Source organism: Nipponia nippon, unplaced genomic scaffold, assembly GCF_047370975.1.
Source record: "Nipponia nippon isolate SJK-2023a ecotype South Korea unplaced genomic scaffold, ASM4737097v1 scaffold_14, whole genome shotgun sequence".
In the NCBI taxonomy this organism is placed as follows: Eukaryota; Metazoa; Chordata; class Aves; order Pelecaniformes; family Threskiornithidae; genus Nipponia; species Nipponia nippon.
Window position 1 is genome coordinate 1,051,480 of NW_028262330.1, and position 16,699 is coordinate 1,068,178.

At 57.9% G+C, this 16,699-nt stretch overlaps 1 protein-coding gene across 2 annotated transcripts in view; it reads right to left on the reverse strand.

The window, feature by feature from the left end:
* Positions 1-13,380, reverse strand: part of MGAT5B (alpha-1,6-mannosylglycoprotein 6-beta-N-acetylglucosaminyltransferase B) — a 69,741-nt gene extending 56,361 nt beyond the window's left edge. Inside the window, exons 1-2 of one of the 2 annotated variants that reach the window (XM_087750781.1) lie at positions 13,200-13,380; positions 6,652-6,764 (exon numbers count right to left, since the gene is read on the reverse strand). In XM_087750781.1, coding sequence (XP_087606907.1) covers positions 6,652-6,764; positions 13,200-13,267 — 181 coding nt within the window. In that variant the 5' untranslated portion in view covers positions 13,268-13,380. Of the gene's footprint in view, positions 1-6,651; positions 6,765-12,665; positions 12,786-13,199 lie in introns of those variants that run through there. The other variant, XM_087750780.1, reaches the window with a different exon arrangement.
* Positions 13,381-16,699: the final 3,319 nt, after the last annotated feature.

Genomic DNA, 16,699 nt, shown 5'->3' on the forward strand with positions numbered 1-16,699 from the left:
TGGGTATTTTGCCCAACTCCAGCTCCTGTCAGAAGAACTGTGTGCTCTGCCGAGGAGAAATAACTGAGGAGCAGACTGGGATCTGTCACAAGTGGCAGCGACCCAAGTTTGCAAATGGGTCCAGAAATTACCTTTCCCAAGAGAGGGGGAACTGGGACGGGAGGATGAACACATCTGTGTTTTGCTTTAAAGCTCCTTCGGGCTGAGCAGCAGCTCACTGCAGCCAGGACCTTGCAGGCAGAGCCCTGCCACCCCCTCCTCTGCTGTCCTCCCTCGCGATCAGCCGTACCCAGAGGGTATGTGGTGGGTCAGGATCGTGCACACAGACCTCCTCCTCCCTTCCCAGCACGGCCAACTGCGAGGGAGGACGACAGAGTTATTCAAGCTCACTCTGATAGTCAGCAAATCTGAGCTTGACCTCTCTGCGTCCTCCATGAGAACAAAGGGCGATGGTACCCGGCCCCGGCAGCCCAGCTGGGATGCTGCTGGAGCAGAAGAAAATCCAGCAGAGACAGGAGCGGGAGCAAAGGACCCCTCTGAGGACATCACGTAGGTTCTCACATTTCTATTTGGCCTCTCTGCTCCACTCCTCGGGGAGCCATTCAAGGGACTGAACTAACATGAGATCCCACTGCTTCACAGTACTGTGACTCTGGAACGGTGAAGATGCCCTACAAAACCCCAAGCAGCCTTCAACATTATCTTCTGCGGCACAATTCCCTCTCCTCCACCCCCTTCCTCCATCATCCCTGCTCCGGAGAGAAACAGAAGCCACAAACCAAAGTATTCAGCTGTGCTGCACAGCCCGAAACAATCTCCCTCTCTCCACTCTTCTGTGTTCACTGATGGAAGAAACTGCTTTAAGCAGGTGAGACTCCAGGAACTGGAGCAAGCAACAGCCGCGGGAGAGGCAGAGCGCTCCAGCAGCCGGGACACAGGAGGAGCGCTGGGTTTGGGGAGAGCAGGGCAGGATTTCTGCCAGGTGATGTTAAACACCATTCCCAGTACAACACGCCTTGGCTGTTTTCTGCTGGACCTCTCCCAAGAGTCCCGTACCCCAACACAGCAAACCAGAAGCCCAAGAAAGCAGTGCTGCTCAGCTTCACCCAGAGCCTGCATCCAGGACAAGGTGCCCCAAGGCAGCAAGGGGTGCTTCCCCAGCAGGCTTTCTCCAGAACCTTTCCATATTTATTTTTCTCTCCCTGCAAAATGAAAGTGAATGACCAAATCTCAGAGGCGCTTGCAGCAGAAGCTGTTCTCTGGCCACCCGCGCTTCTGCTGTGCCACAGCCCAAGGAAAGTCCCCGCAGGCGCTGGTGCACTGCCCACCTCCAGGCAGATGTGCAGGCCAAGGCAGTTACCATCGCCCAGCTGCACAAAGTCCCAGCGGACTGGGAAACCCCCTGCCCCAGTCCATAAGCTGTTTAATATCCCATCAGGGTCCATACCCTACAGCCCCAAGGAGGTCGGACCCCAAAACACATCTCAGCAACCTAGGACAAGGTGCAGCAGCCTTGCAGGGGATGTGCTTCAGCCCTGCTCACTTGCATTTTCCAGCTTGCGCTCTAAAACCAGCTCTCCCCCAGCACGTCCTTCCTTCACCCCTGTCCCCGCTGATCCTGTTCCCAAAGCAGCTGAGGAAACAACGTGGAGCCCGACTGCGGTCACCAACAGGAAACCAGCTGGAGATGCTGCTGGGAGCTCCGTTTGGGGTGGAAAAGGCAGGTGTTGAGCTCTCAAGCTGAGCACCAATCCAGGCAGGAAACACTTGAAAACGCGTTGAAAAGACAGTTATGGGAACAGTAAACACACAACTCCAGTGCTCAGCAAACCACCGCTTCCCAAAAGCATTGATATCCAAGGACCTCAGTCAGCATGGGAACGGCTGCTGCGCACAGACCCCAGGCACCGAGATACCTATATCTATAGGAACCACTCAAAGTACCACCAAGGTCAGCTGAAATTAAATCAGTGCCCTCTTGCAAGAATTAGCAGCCGACAGCAAGGGCAGAGCTCAGCTCTGGCCATTTCAGGACATCAGGACCTGTCCTACACGTCCCCTGGGCCTGCAGCAAATTCCTCCAGCACCTCATCCCCGACCATACAGGAATCAACAGCAGGAGAAATCAGAAGTCTTTCCATTTTTTAAACTAGCTACAGCAGCTGCAGGCAATATTCCAGCCACATCTAATCATGTTTTAACACTTAATAACCTATTTTCCTCCGCTAATCCCCTGCAGCAGCAAGCTCCACCAGCGGGATGTTCACCGCCGCCGAACCCCGAGTGGGGCACGGCCACAGGCAGAGGGACCGCTGCCAAACCCTCCCCAGCCGCACCGCAAGCGCCACAATTAAAGATTTTGGTGCGTTTTCAGGATCAGCCCCCTGCCCCAAGACAGCTCAAAAGAAAGACGCTTGGAAAACAAAAAAACCAAAAAACATATTAAATTCTAAAGAGGAGGAGAGAAGAGGGCACAGAAAGCTCAATCTGTTGAGTCTAGAGCCGTTCCCAAAGCGTCTCCCACATACAAAATTTATAGACCTGTCTGTTCTCTTTTTTTTAATCTAGATCTTTGTTTGTAGAACAAATTCTCTTGGTGGCCATTTCAAAACAAAGGAACCTTTGTCTGTGTTTACTTGACAGCAGCAGATTAGGATAAAATAACTTGTATTTCAGAAGGTTTTTTTATTTATTATTGAAACACAAAGCCTCTGCTGCATCGAATCACCAAGCAGAGAGAATCCATCTGAGGAATGATTTCTGGCACACACCAAGAAACTTAGCTTTTGGAGAGAGCCTCCGAGAAGGGGATTCACATATAAAAATAAAATTAAAAATGGGATTAACTTTTGGACTGTGACATTATCCATTTCTCCTTTTCATGCTCCTGCCTCACATCTATCTTCATTTTGGTTTTGATCGGCCACTCACACAGTTCAGAAGCCAAGAAAGCTCTGGGCAAGTCTGGGGCATTTTCATAAGCTTTCCCTTTCATTGCGATATCCGAAGTTCAGTGCTGGGCTGGTCACGACACTCAGAGAGAAACAGGAGCAGCCCCAGCCTAGCCTGGACCATGACCCATTGGTTTTCACACTTATCCACAATCCAACACGATTTCTCTGATGCAAATGATTTTTAAGCGCTCGGGTGCTGGGCTTGGGCTTGACCCCCGGCTCTTTGCAGCCACCCCAGCCCTGCAGGCGTTTAAGCGCGTGGGCAGCTTCACTCGCGGAGCACCGCTGCCGAGCCCGGCGGGACGCGCGGAAACAGGGCCCGAGCAAACAGCCACAAAAGCCAGGATCGCCCCCAGGAAGGGCCTCAGGAGCGGACCCTCGCTTGCCACAAACACACCCGACTAAATACACCGGCTACGTTGGTAAAGCAGCCCACACCCTGCTCATATGGGGAGAGGATGCTGCCAGCTTGCAATGTAAAATTCATCAATTAATGAATAATGCTCAAAAGGGCCCATTAAACCCAACGCTTCGATGAGCCCACGTGGAGAGGAGAGCAGCGGCAGGGACCGGGCTCCCTCCCCGGGCAGGACCACCGGTGCACCCGGAGGGTGTCACGCTGGGAGCCCGGTCCTGGGAGACGTTGGAGCCCAGGCTTCTGCGCGTGGCAGACCTGAGGTCACGCACCCAATAACTCCTCCAAAGCCAACGGCCCTGAACCTGTCCAGGTTTGTGCAAATACTGGCCTGATTCCCACCATTACCCACATCAAGAGCTAATCAGCCCCGCAAAATTAACCTGCTCCTTTGAGCTCATCTTCAGACCAGCATTGTGCGCTTAACAGCAACGACAACAACCGGCAAGGTTTCTTGGCTTTCCTTGGGACCCATAACGCACGTTAATTAAACGCCAGTTTGTTATTCAAACAGACCTATCGAGACTTCACACCACTAATAAGAAGCAGAGCCATTTCGGTTCCCATCCACCCGCGCCGACTCGGCCGCGCGCTCAGCGCTCCTGCACGCGAGCTCGGCATCAGCCCAGCCGGGGGGACCTCTGGAGGCCCTTCCCCGGCCCCCTGCTTCGAGCAGAGCAGAGCGGGGGCAGACCGAGCTGCCGCTGGCTTTGGAGGAGCTGAGAACAGCTACACCACCACGTGGGACGGCCCGTCCCTGCGCACCAGTGCCACAGGACAGGTTGAACCCCAACAGCCTGAACCCGGTGTTAAAGAGCTAGAAAAAGGCTCTCAGGTTGGGCTTGCCAAGTCCTGGGGAGAAAGAATATAACCTTCCAAAACAGCATCCTTCCTCCAGAGACAGGAGCGAGGATGCTTCATGTTTCAAAATGGTGTGTGAGCGGTGAACGAACCAAATCTTCCCCAACAAGAAACACAGCAACAGCCAAATTTGCAGCAATTCATCTGGAAGCAACACCTTGCTTAACAAATCCATCCAATAAAGGTAAAAAGAAATGGTTTTACATTGAATTTCTGAGCTTCCTAACAAAGCAGGGCTTGCCTTAGCCAGTTACAGACCTAAGAGACCAAAAGCTTGAAAAATTAGAGGACCTAGGTGGTAATTTTTTTTTCTTGTTCTTTAAATGAGACCAACCAGCCATCACCAGAAGTGACGCCCCGACCCGCGCAGCCTCGGAGCAAAGCAGCAGCATCTCTCCGGGCCGGCACGGCAGGCGCTTGCAGCACAGCCCCCCGCAGAGCCACCGCCACCGGGAGCTCAGATGCAAGAAGGCGAAGCCATTTACACACCTGGATTTAGCCACCTAAAGCAGTACGTGTGGAGGGCTCGGAGGTGTGGGAGCCTGAAAAAGGAGGCTTCTTTTGATCCAGCTCCAGGACTGCGCTGACAATGCGCCCGGTGAGCCAGAGACATGCCAGGATGGGAGTCGGTGGACTCAAAGATCTGGGTTAAATTGATAACAAGAATAAGGATGGGAAAAGCTATTCCACTCCAAGGCATCCGAAAGGGGATAGAGAAGCTGAATAATTGTCTTTTTGCCGTCATTTCACCACAACTTTAGAGTCCTCTGGGGTGGGACCAGGGGCTTCTGCAGGTTTCTGGAAACGTTTGCTGCTGTTTGCAGCACGACCTGTGCCACCCCTCAGCTCGGGCTGGTCCCACGGTTAATCAGAGCCTCTTTGCCTTTCTTCTGCTTGTCTGCAAACTCCCCGGGGACGCGGGGGCCCTCCGGGGACAGAGGGCAGCTGTAACAAGTGGCACCTTTTATTCTGAACTCGGGAATCTTTTCAGGACCCATCTCCTCAAAAGCCAAGTTTGGAGAAGGCAGTGGTCCGGGGGCTTCTGCCCAGCCTCCTCACGTGCCGCTTCTCGTCTCGAGAAGGAAGAAATCCCCTGTAACCAGGCTTCACTCACCCGCGTCCCGAGAGCTGCGCTTGGCATGGGGACAGGGACGTTAACAAAGCACCCACCCTCCTCACAGGGCGGGTGCCCTGGCCATGGTAAAACACGCAGAAAGCACCCGAAGGCACTGGTCCTGCAACCTGCTCCGGCTCAGGCTGAGGTCAGCGAGGCAAACACCAGTCCCTTGGAGAAGGGGCTTAATGGAGTTGGTGGTGGGAACAATTAGGGGAAGCACAGGGGCAGAAATGCCAGCCGCCGCGTGCTCCGTCCACGGGGAGAAAACAAAGCCAGCTGCCGCAGGCTGCACATTAATCTCTCTGCAAGTCAACTAAGCAGTTTACAAGCACCATCCGACTTCTGGAAACCACCACTTCAGTCCTCTCCTTCTGTAGGAAAGCAACCAGCACTTCTTCCAGCACTGCAAGGAAAGGATTTAATGCCCAAAAATCACATTCCAGGCGAGGCTGGGGAGCTCAAATCCCTCCACACCTTTGGTATGGAGGAGGAGAAGACCACGGCGGCCTGACCAAGCCTATCTCACCCTGCTCAGCGGAGTTCAAGCTGGGCATCTCCCTCTGTGCAATTCAGTCATGCTGTTCCAGGCTCGGACCGCAGAGGAAAAGCCCGGGCGAAGCTCAGTTCAGTGCAGCAGCCTCCTCCCGGAGCAAGGGCAGGACACGACCCTCCTGCCATGGAAGCTGTCGCTTGAGCTGACTGCACATCTTGCCAAAAAAGGTGTTTTAAAAAAATGTAACAGAAACACACTTGCTAAAAATCAGAATATTTTTCTTCTACATTTCAGTACCTCCACGAAACCATAAAGGCCTTTTATTTTCCCATCCCTAAGGAACAATTTCCACTCCCTGCAGACCAAAACTGCCCACAGCACTGAGCCCTCCAAGCACCCGAGCCAAGTCCTCAGCACGTCAGAGCGGGTGCAGCCCATGCAAGCCACACCACCGCCAGCAGCTGAAGTCTCATCCAGCCAGCCCCAGTCACCGGTGCTTTCCCATCCCTCTGCTGCAAGCCAGGGGCAGCATCCACCCTCCAGCCCACACGTCCCCACTGGGCCTGCACACCGCTGCGCGTGAGCACAGCCAGGTTTTAGCCGCATGGCTGCAAAGCACCCCGTGCCACGGCAAGAAGAGCCAACAGGACCCTGAGCCATCCTGACGTCCCTGAAAGGGGTCAGAAGGGAGCCTTGGGAATGGAGGCACCCAAGCACCATCCTCGCTGCACCCCTGGCGCTTGTCAGCTCGGCTGGACCATGGCGGGGGGGTCATCGAGCATCACGCGGACGGGCACAGAGCCGCGCTTACCTTCGGTCCGGATGGTGAAGGGCGAGTCCCCCAGGCGCTTGGCTGAGAACTGCCCTCCCAGCGACGTCATTAGGAAGCACAGGGTGAAAAATCCAATGCCCAGCACAAATATCCTGCAGGAGGGAGAGCAGAGCTGTAGCGAGGCGTGACGAGGAACGGGCTCGCTCCTGGGACAGCCCCACCACCCTGCGCCCCCCCGGGGTAACCCCTCTGCACAGCCGCAGGAGCCGCTTGGTTTTGGGGTGCCCTGAAGAGCAGCCGGGACAACCCCTGCCTCCTTCCCAACTGCTCCATCCCTGTGGCTCCCCCCACCCAGCCCGGGCAGGGAGCATCTCTGTGGCCCCAGCCCCACCAGAGCACACCAGTGCCTCACCCCAACCATGGCCAGACCCACACAGGCTTCACGAAGAGCCCAAGAGGCTTCTGCCCGCACCCTGGCCCTGAGCAGGCGGGTTTTGCCTGAGAACACCCTCTGCAATCCCTGCAGCCTGCTCCGACAGGCAGGCCTCGAGAGGGAGTGGAGGACTTGCACCTTAGGTGGGAAAGCTGAGCCAGACCATGACTGCCCTTACGATGCTCCGCTACAGCCAGCCCAATAACCCAGACCGCAGGAACCGCGGTAATAAACAATACCCATTTTCCTTCGGGAGAGTCCAAAGAAAAGAGAGACCTTGTACCTTCCCTTCCTCCCAAAGGACCTAAAAAATACCCCCTTTTTTTTTTTAAAAAAAAAAAAAAGGTCTTTTGTTCCCCCTGTAACTAGGCCACCAGTATTTGCCATTGTGTCCGGCATCGCCTGCGCGGCGCGGGCAGCCCTGTGCACAGCAGGACGAGGAGGGACCCACGCTGGCGGCACACGCGGCGGCCTGGGACCATCCCATCGCCTCTTTGTTCATCCGGGCTGGCAGGAAAGCGGCTCCCACGGGCATGCACCGGGCAGGATGCCGACCCGCACGTCGCTCCCAGCCGAGCTCATGGTCACCTCGAGCTGCGAGAGCGGCAGGAGCTCTCAGCGCTGCTCCTATTCAGGCCAGTAACTTTTTTGGGGGGTGAAAAGGCTGAAGGCAGGAGCTCTGTGCAAGCAGGAGGGTTACTGTGCACCAGGGAGCAGAAAGCCAAGCCTTCCTGTGCCCCTGGCATGCAAGGAGAGCACGCTCTGCTGAGGGACGGACGCCCGGCCTTTTTCCACCGCACAGAGATGCTGCCGTCGCCTCCGAGCCTCCGTGGAGGTGCAGCATCCTCCAACAGACACAGGCAAAGAGCCGCTGTCAGGCGCCGTGTACGACAGCTCCCGGAGCCGCGGCTGTACCGGGGATCTCATCCAGCCAAACCCAAGGAAAATTTCAAGGAGAAGGAGAAAAGACAACTGCCAGCCAGCCTTATGAAACAACGGGTTTGTCTTCAAACAGATAAATCCTATGTGGGACAGGGAGCTGAGCAAGCCCTTAGGGGTGCCTGCTGGCATTGCTGCCTCTCAGCATCCCTGAGCTGAAGGGAAGCAAACCACTGAGGACAGGAACCGGTAACTCCTTTACAAGCTCACAGCATTATCCGCAGGGCTCAGGAGCCACGCAGAAACACAGAATAGCCGCCCAACACCAAAATCAGACTTTTCCCGAGAAAGACTTGCAAAGGAACGCCACAGCCCTCCATCCAGTTGTTATTGTGTAGTTAAAAGGCAGAGGATTAGGAGCCAGCCATTAAGTCTGGGCTACGATGTGCCAGCATCGCAATTATCGTTTCTGGAAAGGGCTGGCAAATAAAGTGACTTGCTTCAAAGCACTCGTTAGCTACAGGAGATGTTGTGGAGAGCTGAAGTACAGCATCAAGCAGCTCAAGAAGGACTGGGCTTCCCCAGGAAGATCTGCTGGAGGAGCTCCCAGGGCAGGTCCCTTCTGCCCCAGCACGGCACAGCCAGGCTTCCCCTGCCTGGAGAGGCTCCTGGGCCAGACACGGTGCCTCCACGGGACCCCACGGCTCCCTACCTCCATCCCGCCAGCTCCGACGAGGCTCTCACACAGCCAGCGCACACCTCAGCCCCAGACCCAGGGCAGCTTTGCTCTCAGCACCAGGCAGCTCAAGGACAAAGCATTTCCTCCGCCTGCTCCGAGGAGGACCAGCCCTGCCCCATCCCCAGCTGCGCCCCAGCACATCAAGGGCTCTGGACACGCAGCACCCTGCAGCTCCTGATCCCCTTCTTAGCTCCCTCCTAATCAAGAGAAAAAGCAACACCCTGGGCTCATTAGCATTAACGAGCCATGTGAGCAGCACACTCAACCCGATGCGAACAGTCCCTAACGCTTTTGGAGACCTGCAGCCAGGCACCGGGAGAGCTGACCCGCCTGGGAGGGGACAGGGCGCATCGGTAAAACTGCCCGGCACCCCTGTGCGGGCACGCCAGGAGCCAAGCAGCTCAAGCCCCTCTTATTTCTGAATGAGCCTGCCCTGCAGGGTGGAAAGCAGTTTAAACAAGCTATAAAAAGCATCGTGCACTCGGCTAATCCAGACTCCCGTCCCTGAAGGCCTGTCTGTAGGCACAGCTGGCATGCCCTACAAGCAGCCGCCAGCGAAGCACAGCCATCCCCTCCCCGGCAGACGCTGACGAACCATCAGGCTGCGGCGTTTGCACGTGGAGATGACTACGGACCTCGGCCCCTCTCCCAAAGCAGACCTCGGAGAAGGGTTTCCAGAGAGCCGTGGTCCAGCTCTGGCAGGGAGGTGATTGCAGAGGCAGCAGAGCATCCCTGGTGCTGCAAAGCAACGTGGTGTCCCATAAATTGCTTGGGGAAGGGGTGATTTGGGGCCATTAGTCCGTTCCCATTATCACACCCTGTGCCCAGCCATGCAGCACAGCGCTGGTCTGGAAGAGGCTCTCGGGAACATGACAGAGGGGATTGCAGCACCCGTCTCAGCCTCGGAGGGATGAATTTGTCCTTAGAGCAGGAGAGGGGGAAAGCTGTCTGCCAGGACACCTCCCTGGCGGGAGAGGACAGCAGCAGAGTGGGGAAGGCACAAGCTGGAGGAGGAGGAGGAGGCGGCCAAAGCCCAGCTGTGCCCCACGACCGAGGGTCCTCCCTGGGAGCACGTCATGGTACAGAACCCACCCAAAGGCCCCATCCTGCTGCCGCTGCCTCCTCCCCCAGGGGACAATTTAACAGAGCATCACCTGATTAAATAATCAGAGCTGATCCTGCTCTTCATTCTCACCCCTCCTATTGACAATACCTTCCTCATTATGCAAGACCTTGTTTACGCATTTTAATCTTCATAATTATACTCTGGCAAGGAATGAAACACCGAGAAGAAAGAAAAAAAGAGGAAGGAAAGAAAAAAAGATTCAAAGGTGATCACCTAGCGTCTCATTAGGAGACAAAATCTTTTTGATTGTGACTGGATTACAAAGGGAGCGGGGCAGATGCAGGATGCCTTTTTCTTAAGAAAAGAGGGCTCAGAGCCTAACCAGAATTCCTGTGCCTGGGAGAGAAGCGGACCAGGCCCAGCAGCAGTGCTCCAGGGAGCAGGGAGGTTGCAGGGATGGGCTCTCAGCCCGAGGACCCCGTCTCTTTTACTTTATGCTGATCTTCTCCAGGTGAATAAAAATGCTTGGCCCAGCCTTAACTGCGTGGAAACTCCTTGTGCAGAAAACAAATACCATGAAGTAGGTAAAACATACCAGAGCCCAGATCTTCCAAACTGCCCATCAAATGCACTGGGCCCTCTGCCCCCAAAATCAAGTCTCACCCACTGAAGACCACGGAGCTCCAATGACCAGGTAACACCTACTCTGCACGCTGGCTTTGCCTGTCATCCCAAGTCACGTTTAATTCATCGCCTGGGCATGGCTCTGGTGCCAAGTCCCTCTCCACATCCTCCTCAAACTGAAATGTTCACAATTCTGGGTTCTGGCTTGGTGCCCAAAAGAGAAGGAAGCCAAATTCTCCGAGTCTTTAGTGAAAATTGGAAATGATGCCCCAGTCGTTGCAGATTTTGGCCCATGGAACTGAAAGCTGGATGCGGCCAGGAGGGTCTGAGCAACGAGCTGGGTTGTGATGGGGGGAGGAAGGCCAGCAGCACCCGGTGGGATGGGGCTGCGACATTGGGACTGGCTGTCCACGGTGCCGCATCACCCAGCGGGGACCTACGGGGAGAATATTAGACGTGCACGGGGAACCCAAGGGCTACAGGGAAAGGTAATATCTTTTATTAGACAAGTCTTCAACACCCAAGTCTCTTGAACCCAAAAGCTGAGCCAGAATTTCTGACAGCAGCAGCCAGGCTAATAAAAGATGCTCCCTCTCCTGCAAACCTCGTGTTGCTCAGAGCCCAACACTGTCGCGGCGCTGTCGAAATGATGCTCAGCCACGGGAATCTTCCTCCACGAAGGGGACCACAATGAATTCTCTTGCTGGCCAATATTACAGATGCATGAAAAGCCTGGTTGCTTCCCAGCTGACAAACTTGCCTGAACTCCCCATGTTCTGCACGGCCACGAGCTGGGTGAGCTGGATCAGGGCTCGCCCGGCCCCACGGTGAATTCTTGCCTGAAGCCAGCACTGTCACAAACAAAACACCTTTTGGTGCTGAGATGAAGTCAGAGCCATCCTTGGACATTTCTACAAACGGCTTCTACACTGATTTGCTCTCTCTCCCCTTCCCATTTGCTGCAGGCGCTTTCACAGCTCAGGGCTTTGCATTGCTTTGCTAAGCATGTCTGGAGCATGATTAATGAAATGTTTTGGTGCAAAGGGTCAGGTTCCCTGTTCGCTGTTTGCTGATGGCACCGCTGCCAGGAGCCTACACCAGGCAGGGGATCGCACGATGGGCTTCCGTAGAGCGACGAGGCTTTGCCCAGCCAGCAACAAGCACCCGATTTACGGGACCCATCCTGACTGCCAGTATGATTGCCGCTCCTGCAAGTTGTCCCCGATTCACATCAGCTGAGAGCGTGGGGTGCTGATTTGAGGGGAGCAGTGCTGATTTGCACCAGGTTCCAGCTGGAGCGGGGCAGTGCCAACGCTTGCCCACGCTGGGCTGGGAGCAAGGTGACACAGGACCGTGACACGGAGGGGTCAGCCTCAGCAGGACACCAACGCGGAGGAGGCGCAGAGCTGGGCACTGCGGGACAGCTAGGAGAGAGCCTTGGGAATTTCTCCTCTTACACAGGGAAAGCCTGACTCGTTAACAACAGGGTAACCCTGCTGGTTCCAGTGGCACCCGTACTGGTCTGCACTGGTTTGAGAGCAGAAGCCAGCCCAGGGCACACAGACAGGACCGTGCAGGTGCTCTGCTCTGCTATGGACACCAGGGGCCCTCCAGCCTGGTGCTCTCCTGCCGTCACAAACCCCTTGTCCACACGTCCTCATCTCCAGTGGGACTCTGTGACCACCCCGCGACTCCCCCCGTGCTCCCCCCAGGTCACGGCTGAAGATGGGCTTCCCCTGCCCCAGGAGCGATGCCCGGGGCACGGCAGAGAGCGATGCTCAGGCCAGTCGCTTCCTCGCTACGGACTTCAAACCTACTGAAGCAAGCAAATAGCCAAGCAAAGAGCACGGCCCCGGGGTGCGTGTGTCCTTCCCCCCTCGCAGTCATTCCCCACCCGGCGCTCGGAGCAACCCTTCGTGCCCCTGCTCTGCCACTGCTTCCCAACATCACCTTGGCCAAGGCCCCCGGCCCCAGGGCACTGCCGCGGGATCCAGCCGCAGGAATCCCTCCAGGCAGGCGGCGCAGAGGCAGGCAGCGCCGGGGGAGAGGCAGATGTCTCCAAACCTGAGCACAAGCAAGCGGCACGAGCACAAGCCTGTCCTCCTTTCCCAGCTCCGGGCAGTGGCCTGGGCTAAGCAAAAAGGCAGCAAGCAGATCCCTCCGGTGATCCCAGGTGATCCCCGGCCCCCAGACACGGCGGGGAGCACTGGCGGCTGCCGGGCTAGGCTCACCCCACCCGGGGCTTTGCCCCCGGCACCTTCCCCTTCTGTGGGTTTTCAGTCCCTCTCCCCACAGCAAAACCAAGCAATTACCAGCATCTCCCCTGTGTCTCAAGGCTGGGAGCAACCAAAGCGCATCTCCGGTGAAACAAGGAAGCTGGAGAGCAAGGACTGGAGAGGAGAAACGAATGCATGGAGGCAAAACCGGGGAGAGTTACACCAAGGGGAGAAAAGCAGTGTGTGGGCAGGGGTGTGCTGAGCCAGAGGGTTCCAGGCTCGGGTACCGGCCCCGGCCCGCTGCCAGGTCAGGGCGGGCTTCAAAACCCCCAGCAGCGGATTTAAATCAGAGGAACCGATCCCCCGTGGGTACCAACGTCTCCGGGAAAGGCACGACAAAGGCAGCGGCAAACAGCCCTGTAATTAACCCCCAAAGGTACCGGCGTGACGCGGGAGCCGCCGGAGAGCGAGCGCTGCGGGACGGGCACGCTGACCTGCGGGCAAACTTGCCCGGATCCCGGCCCCCCTCGCCCGGCCCCGGCCCCCCCGCGGCGAGCCCCGGCCCCCCGCACACCGGGTCCCACAGGCGCCGCCCGCCCCGCCGCAGCGGGGACCCGCCGGCAACTTTACCTAAAGGGTCTCCAGGCGACGAGGCATCTCCTGACCATTATCTTCCCATCCGCGCTGACTGTGAGCATCGTTCAAAGTCGCGGGGGGAGCGGGGAGGGGGTGGCCCCCCCTCGCCGAGGCAGCGAGCGGGGCTCAGCGGGCGGAGCGCGGGGCTCCGCGGGGGCGCATGGGGGCTCCGCGGGGGCGCGGAGCGGGCGCCTCCCCGCCCGCCCTCCCCCTACCCCTGCCCGCCGCCGGCCGAGCCCATCGCCGGGCCGCTCCGCTCCGCGCAGCCCGGGCGGAGCGCCGCGCCCTGCCCCGCTCCGCTCCGCTCCGCTCCGCTCCGCACCGCGGAGGCGGCTCCGCCCCGCGGAGGCTGCGCGGGCCCCGCCTGCCACCTGGCGGCGGCGCGGCGGCGGGGCGGGGGCCGGGGAGGCCCAGCCGGGGCGGGCAGGGCGCTGCTGCGGCCGGCGGGGCGCCGGGCTGCCTCTACAGGGCATCTCCAGCAGCGGTAAAGAAGTCAGGAGCCCTCTCTGCTGGGCGCTTGCCCGGCCACAGCTGGAATCCGCGCACAGCCCTGGGCCCCGGCATGCAAAAAAGACGTGGGCAGGCTGGAGGGGTCCGGAGCAGGGCCACCAAGGTGATGGGGGTCTGGGCAGCCTGCCCTACGGGGACAGGCTGGGAGAGCTGGGCTTGTTCAGCCGGGAGGAAAGGAGGCTGAGGGGTGATCTCATCACCATGGACCAGTGCTTAAAGGGGAGCTACAAGAAGATGGAGACTCCCTTTTTACAAGGAGTCCCATGGTGAGGATGAGGGGTAACGGGTACAAGTTACTCCCAGGGAGATTCCGATGGGACACGAGAGGTAGATTTTTCACAATGAGAACAGTCAATCATTGCAATAATCTCCCCAGGGAAGGGGTTGACTCCGCTACACTGAACACGTTTGAGACTCAGCTGGACAGGGTGCTGGGCCATCTCGTCTAGGTTGTGCTGGAAAGGTTGGACCCGATGATCCCTGAGGTCCTTTCCAACCTGGGATTCTGTGATTCTATGATTCCTGGGGTGGGGGGTGCCGTGCAGAGGGGGGCTGCACCCCAAGGGGGGGAGGCATTTTGGGGGTGGGCAGGTGACAGCGCCCAGCATGGGGACTGTGGGAGCCAGGGTGGCCCTTGTTGGGTAAAGCAGGGGAGATCAAACCAGAAACGCCACCGTGCAGCCCCCACGGGTGCTGTTGGCTTTGGGGGCTGCGAGGAGCAGGGCAAGCCCCGCCGCTGGGGAAAAGGGGGGTCTGGGGTCGGGCTCTGGCGGCACCAGCCTGCGGCTTTGCTTCCCCATCACCCTGTTCTCCTGGGGGGTCACAGTCACGGCCCACGGGGTGGCTTCCCTCCGTCCCCAGGCACCCCTGGGTGCGGCCGAAAGGACCATGGTGGCGCGGAGGGGCCGGGAGGCAGGGAAGCGTTTGTGGGAAGACAAAGAAGGGGCCATGGGAGCCGAGGCAGGAGAAGCAGCTGCTGAGTTCAGCAGAGGTGTTCCCGGCTCACACGTGAGAGGTGATGGGCACAAAAAGCGTCCCAAAGCTTGGGACTGAAAGGCACACAGAGCCCGGAGGCACCCCGTTTCCAGCCCCCGGCTCGAGGGTGCGCAGCGGCACGGGTGCACCCCACCAGCGGTGAGGGAGGGGAGGCATCGCCCCGCAGGGCGAGCACAGCATTGCGGAGAGCTGGAGGGAGACCCTTGTCCTCGGTGCGCACTTTTGGCCAGGCCCCGGGACAGGACCAGGCTCTTGTCTGGGGTGGCTGTGGTGCACGCAGGGCCCCCTCGTGCCACGCTGGCCCCACGGCTGGCCGTCCCTCTCGGCACTTGGTACCACCATAAAGCATAGGGCGACACTGGGGGAAGGCTGCCCCTTTGCTGTCCCCATGCTGGGACACTCTCCTGCCGTGGTTTTTCCCAGCCCTTCTCCATCCTGCTTGCTTCCCGGGCGAGAAACGCTCCCTAACCCCAACAGCCTGGCATGGCTCAACCATCTACTCTGCGAGTGCTGGGAGATTGCAACGCCCTCCCAGCACCAAGCAGCCAACCACCCCCTCTTCTATAAACTAACGGTGGGCTCCTCTGCTTGTGCGGGATCCCGGTGTTTTCCCATGAGGCTGATGAAGAGGAAGTGCCGTATTATGACTGTTGTGATGCCGTAATTCCGATTTCCACAGGGATCCCAGGCGCTCACTCCACTTGCTTCTCCCTGATGTAAACCAGGGGTGGCTTCGGTCAGCAGAGCTCCAGGTAGCATATACTGCAACAGCATCAGCCACAGGTGAGCTCAGAGACGAGACAGCTGGAAATTTTCCACGAAACAGCACTTTTTGCCAAGGCGAAGTGAGAAGAAAAAACCACATCCTTTAGGGTTTCATAAATACAAAAGGAGTTTTGTGTTCATCCACAGTTTTCATGGGCAGGGGACAAGGAAAGAGTCACTGCCACACCGGGTCTGCGCAGGGTAATACTGGGCTGAGGCAGACGGACACACAGACACGCCGAGCGTTTGCAGAAAGGGTGGCTCAGAAGCAGCAGTCAGCGCTGTCAAGCCAAATTCAAACCCTTAGGTCAGCTCTCCCTGATCTTCAATGCAGGCAGCCCAACACCTTGGCAAGGACATCCCATCCCAAAGCCCGTCCCGTGGGGACCTTATGGACGTGACCGCGTGGACCTGCTGCGCTGGGCAGACACCGGACTCCGGCTGGGGTGCCTCGGTGCTTGCCATTTTAGGTGCAGCTGGGAGCCTTTTGGTGCATCTGGCCTTCTCTGGGAAAACCACCTGGTTTTCTTAACCTGGCCTGTGGGAAAGGAGGGAAGCAGCAGACTAACGAAGGTGCTGCGGGCATCCTACCACCCCGATCTCCTTGCTCCTGCCTGCTCCCTCCATTCCCAGCTCCTCCTCCTCTGGCAGGACACCCTTCCTCCCCATCTGAGATGTAAAACCACCTTAAAACTTGGTGTTTCCCCACTCACTGCTCTTGAAAGCACCGGCAGAGCCTTTCGCTCTGAGCCCAGCTCAGCACGATGGGGCTGGAAACCTTCCCAATGCACATAAACACACAACATGAAGTGGTCAAGGGAGCAGCCAAATCACTGCCTCCCGCGTGCCAGGAGCTGGCTGCGCCTTCCCGAGAGGCTGGGAGGAAATCCTGTCCTGGGGGATGCAGAGCGGGGGGCTACGAGAGCTCCAGCGTGGGGTGAATTTTGCTGTGGGACGGGACCCCCCCCTCACTTCCGTAAGGATCGTGCCAAGGTGCCTCTGCGCATCCACAAGCTCTGGGTCGTGCCAAGCAGCAGCTCTTTCCCGAGACCAATGGCAGCAGCGTCCCAGCAGGAAAAGGCCAGGTTATGACACATTCATTTTGTAAGACTTAGGGGTGAGGGTCATCGGGGGGGAAGAAGGGACTGGGGAGGAGATGGTGCCCCACCGTGCCTCCCTCCAGGGCCGACCCCAGGCTGCATAAGGCCCCTGCCAGCCCCCCG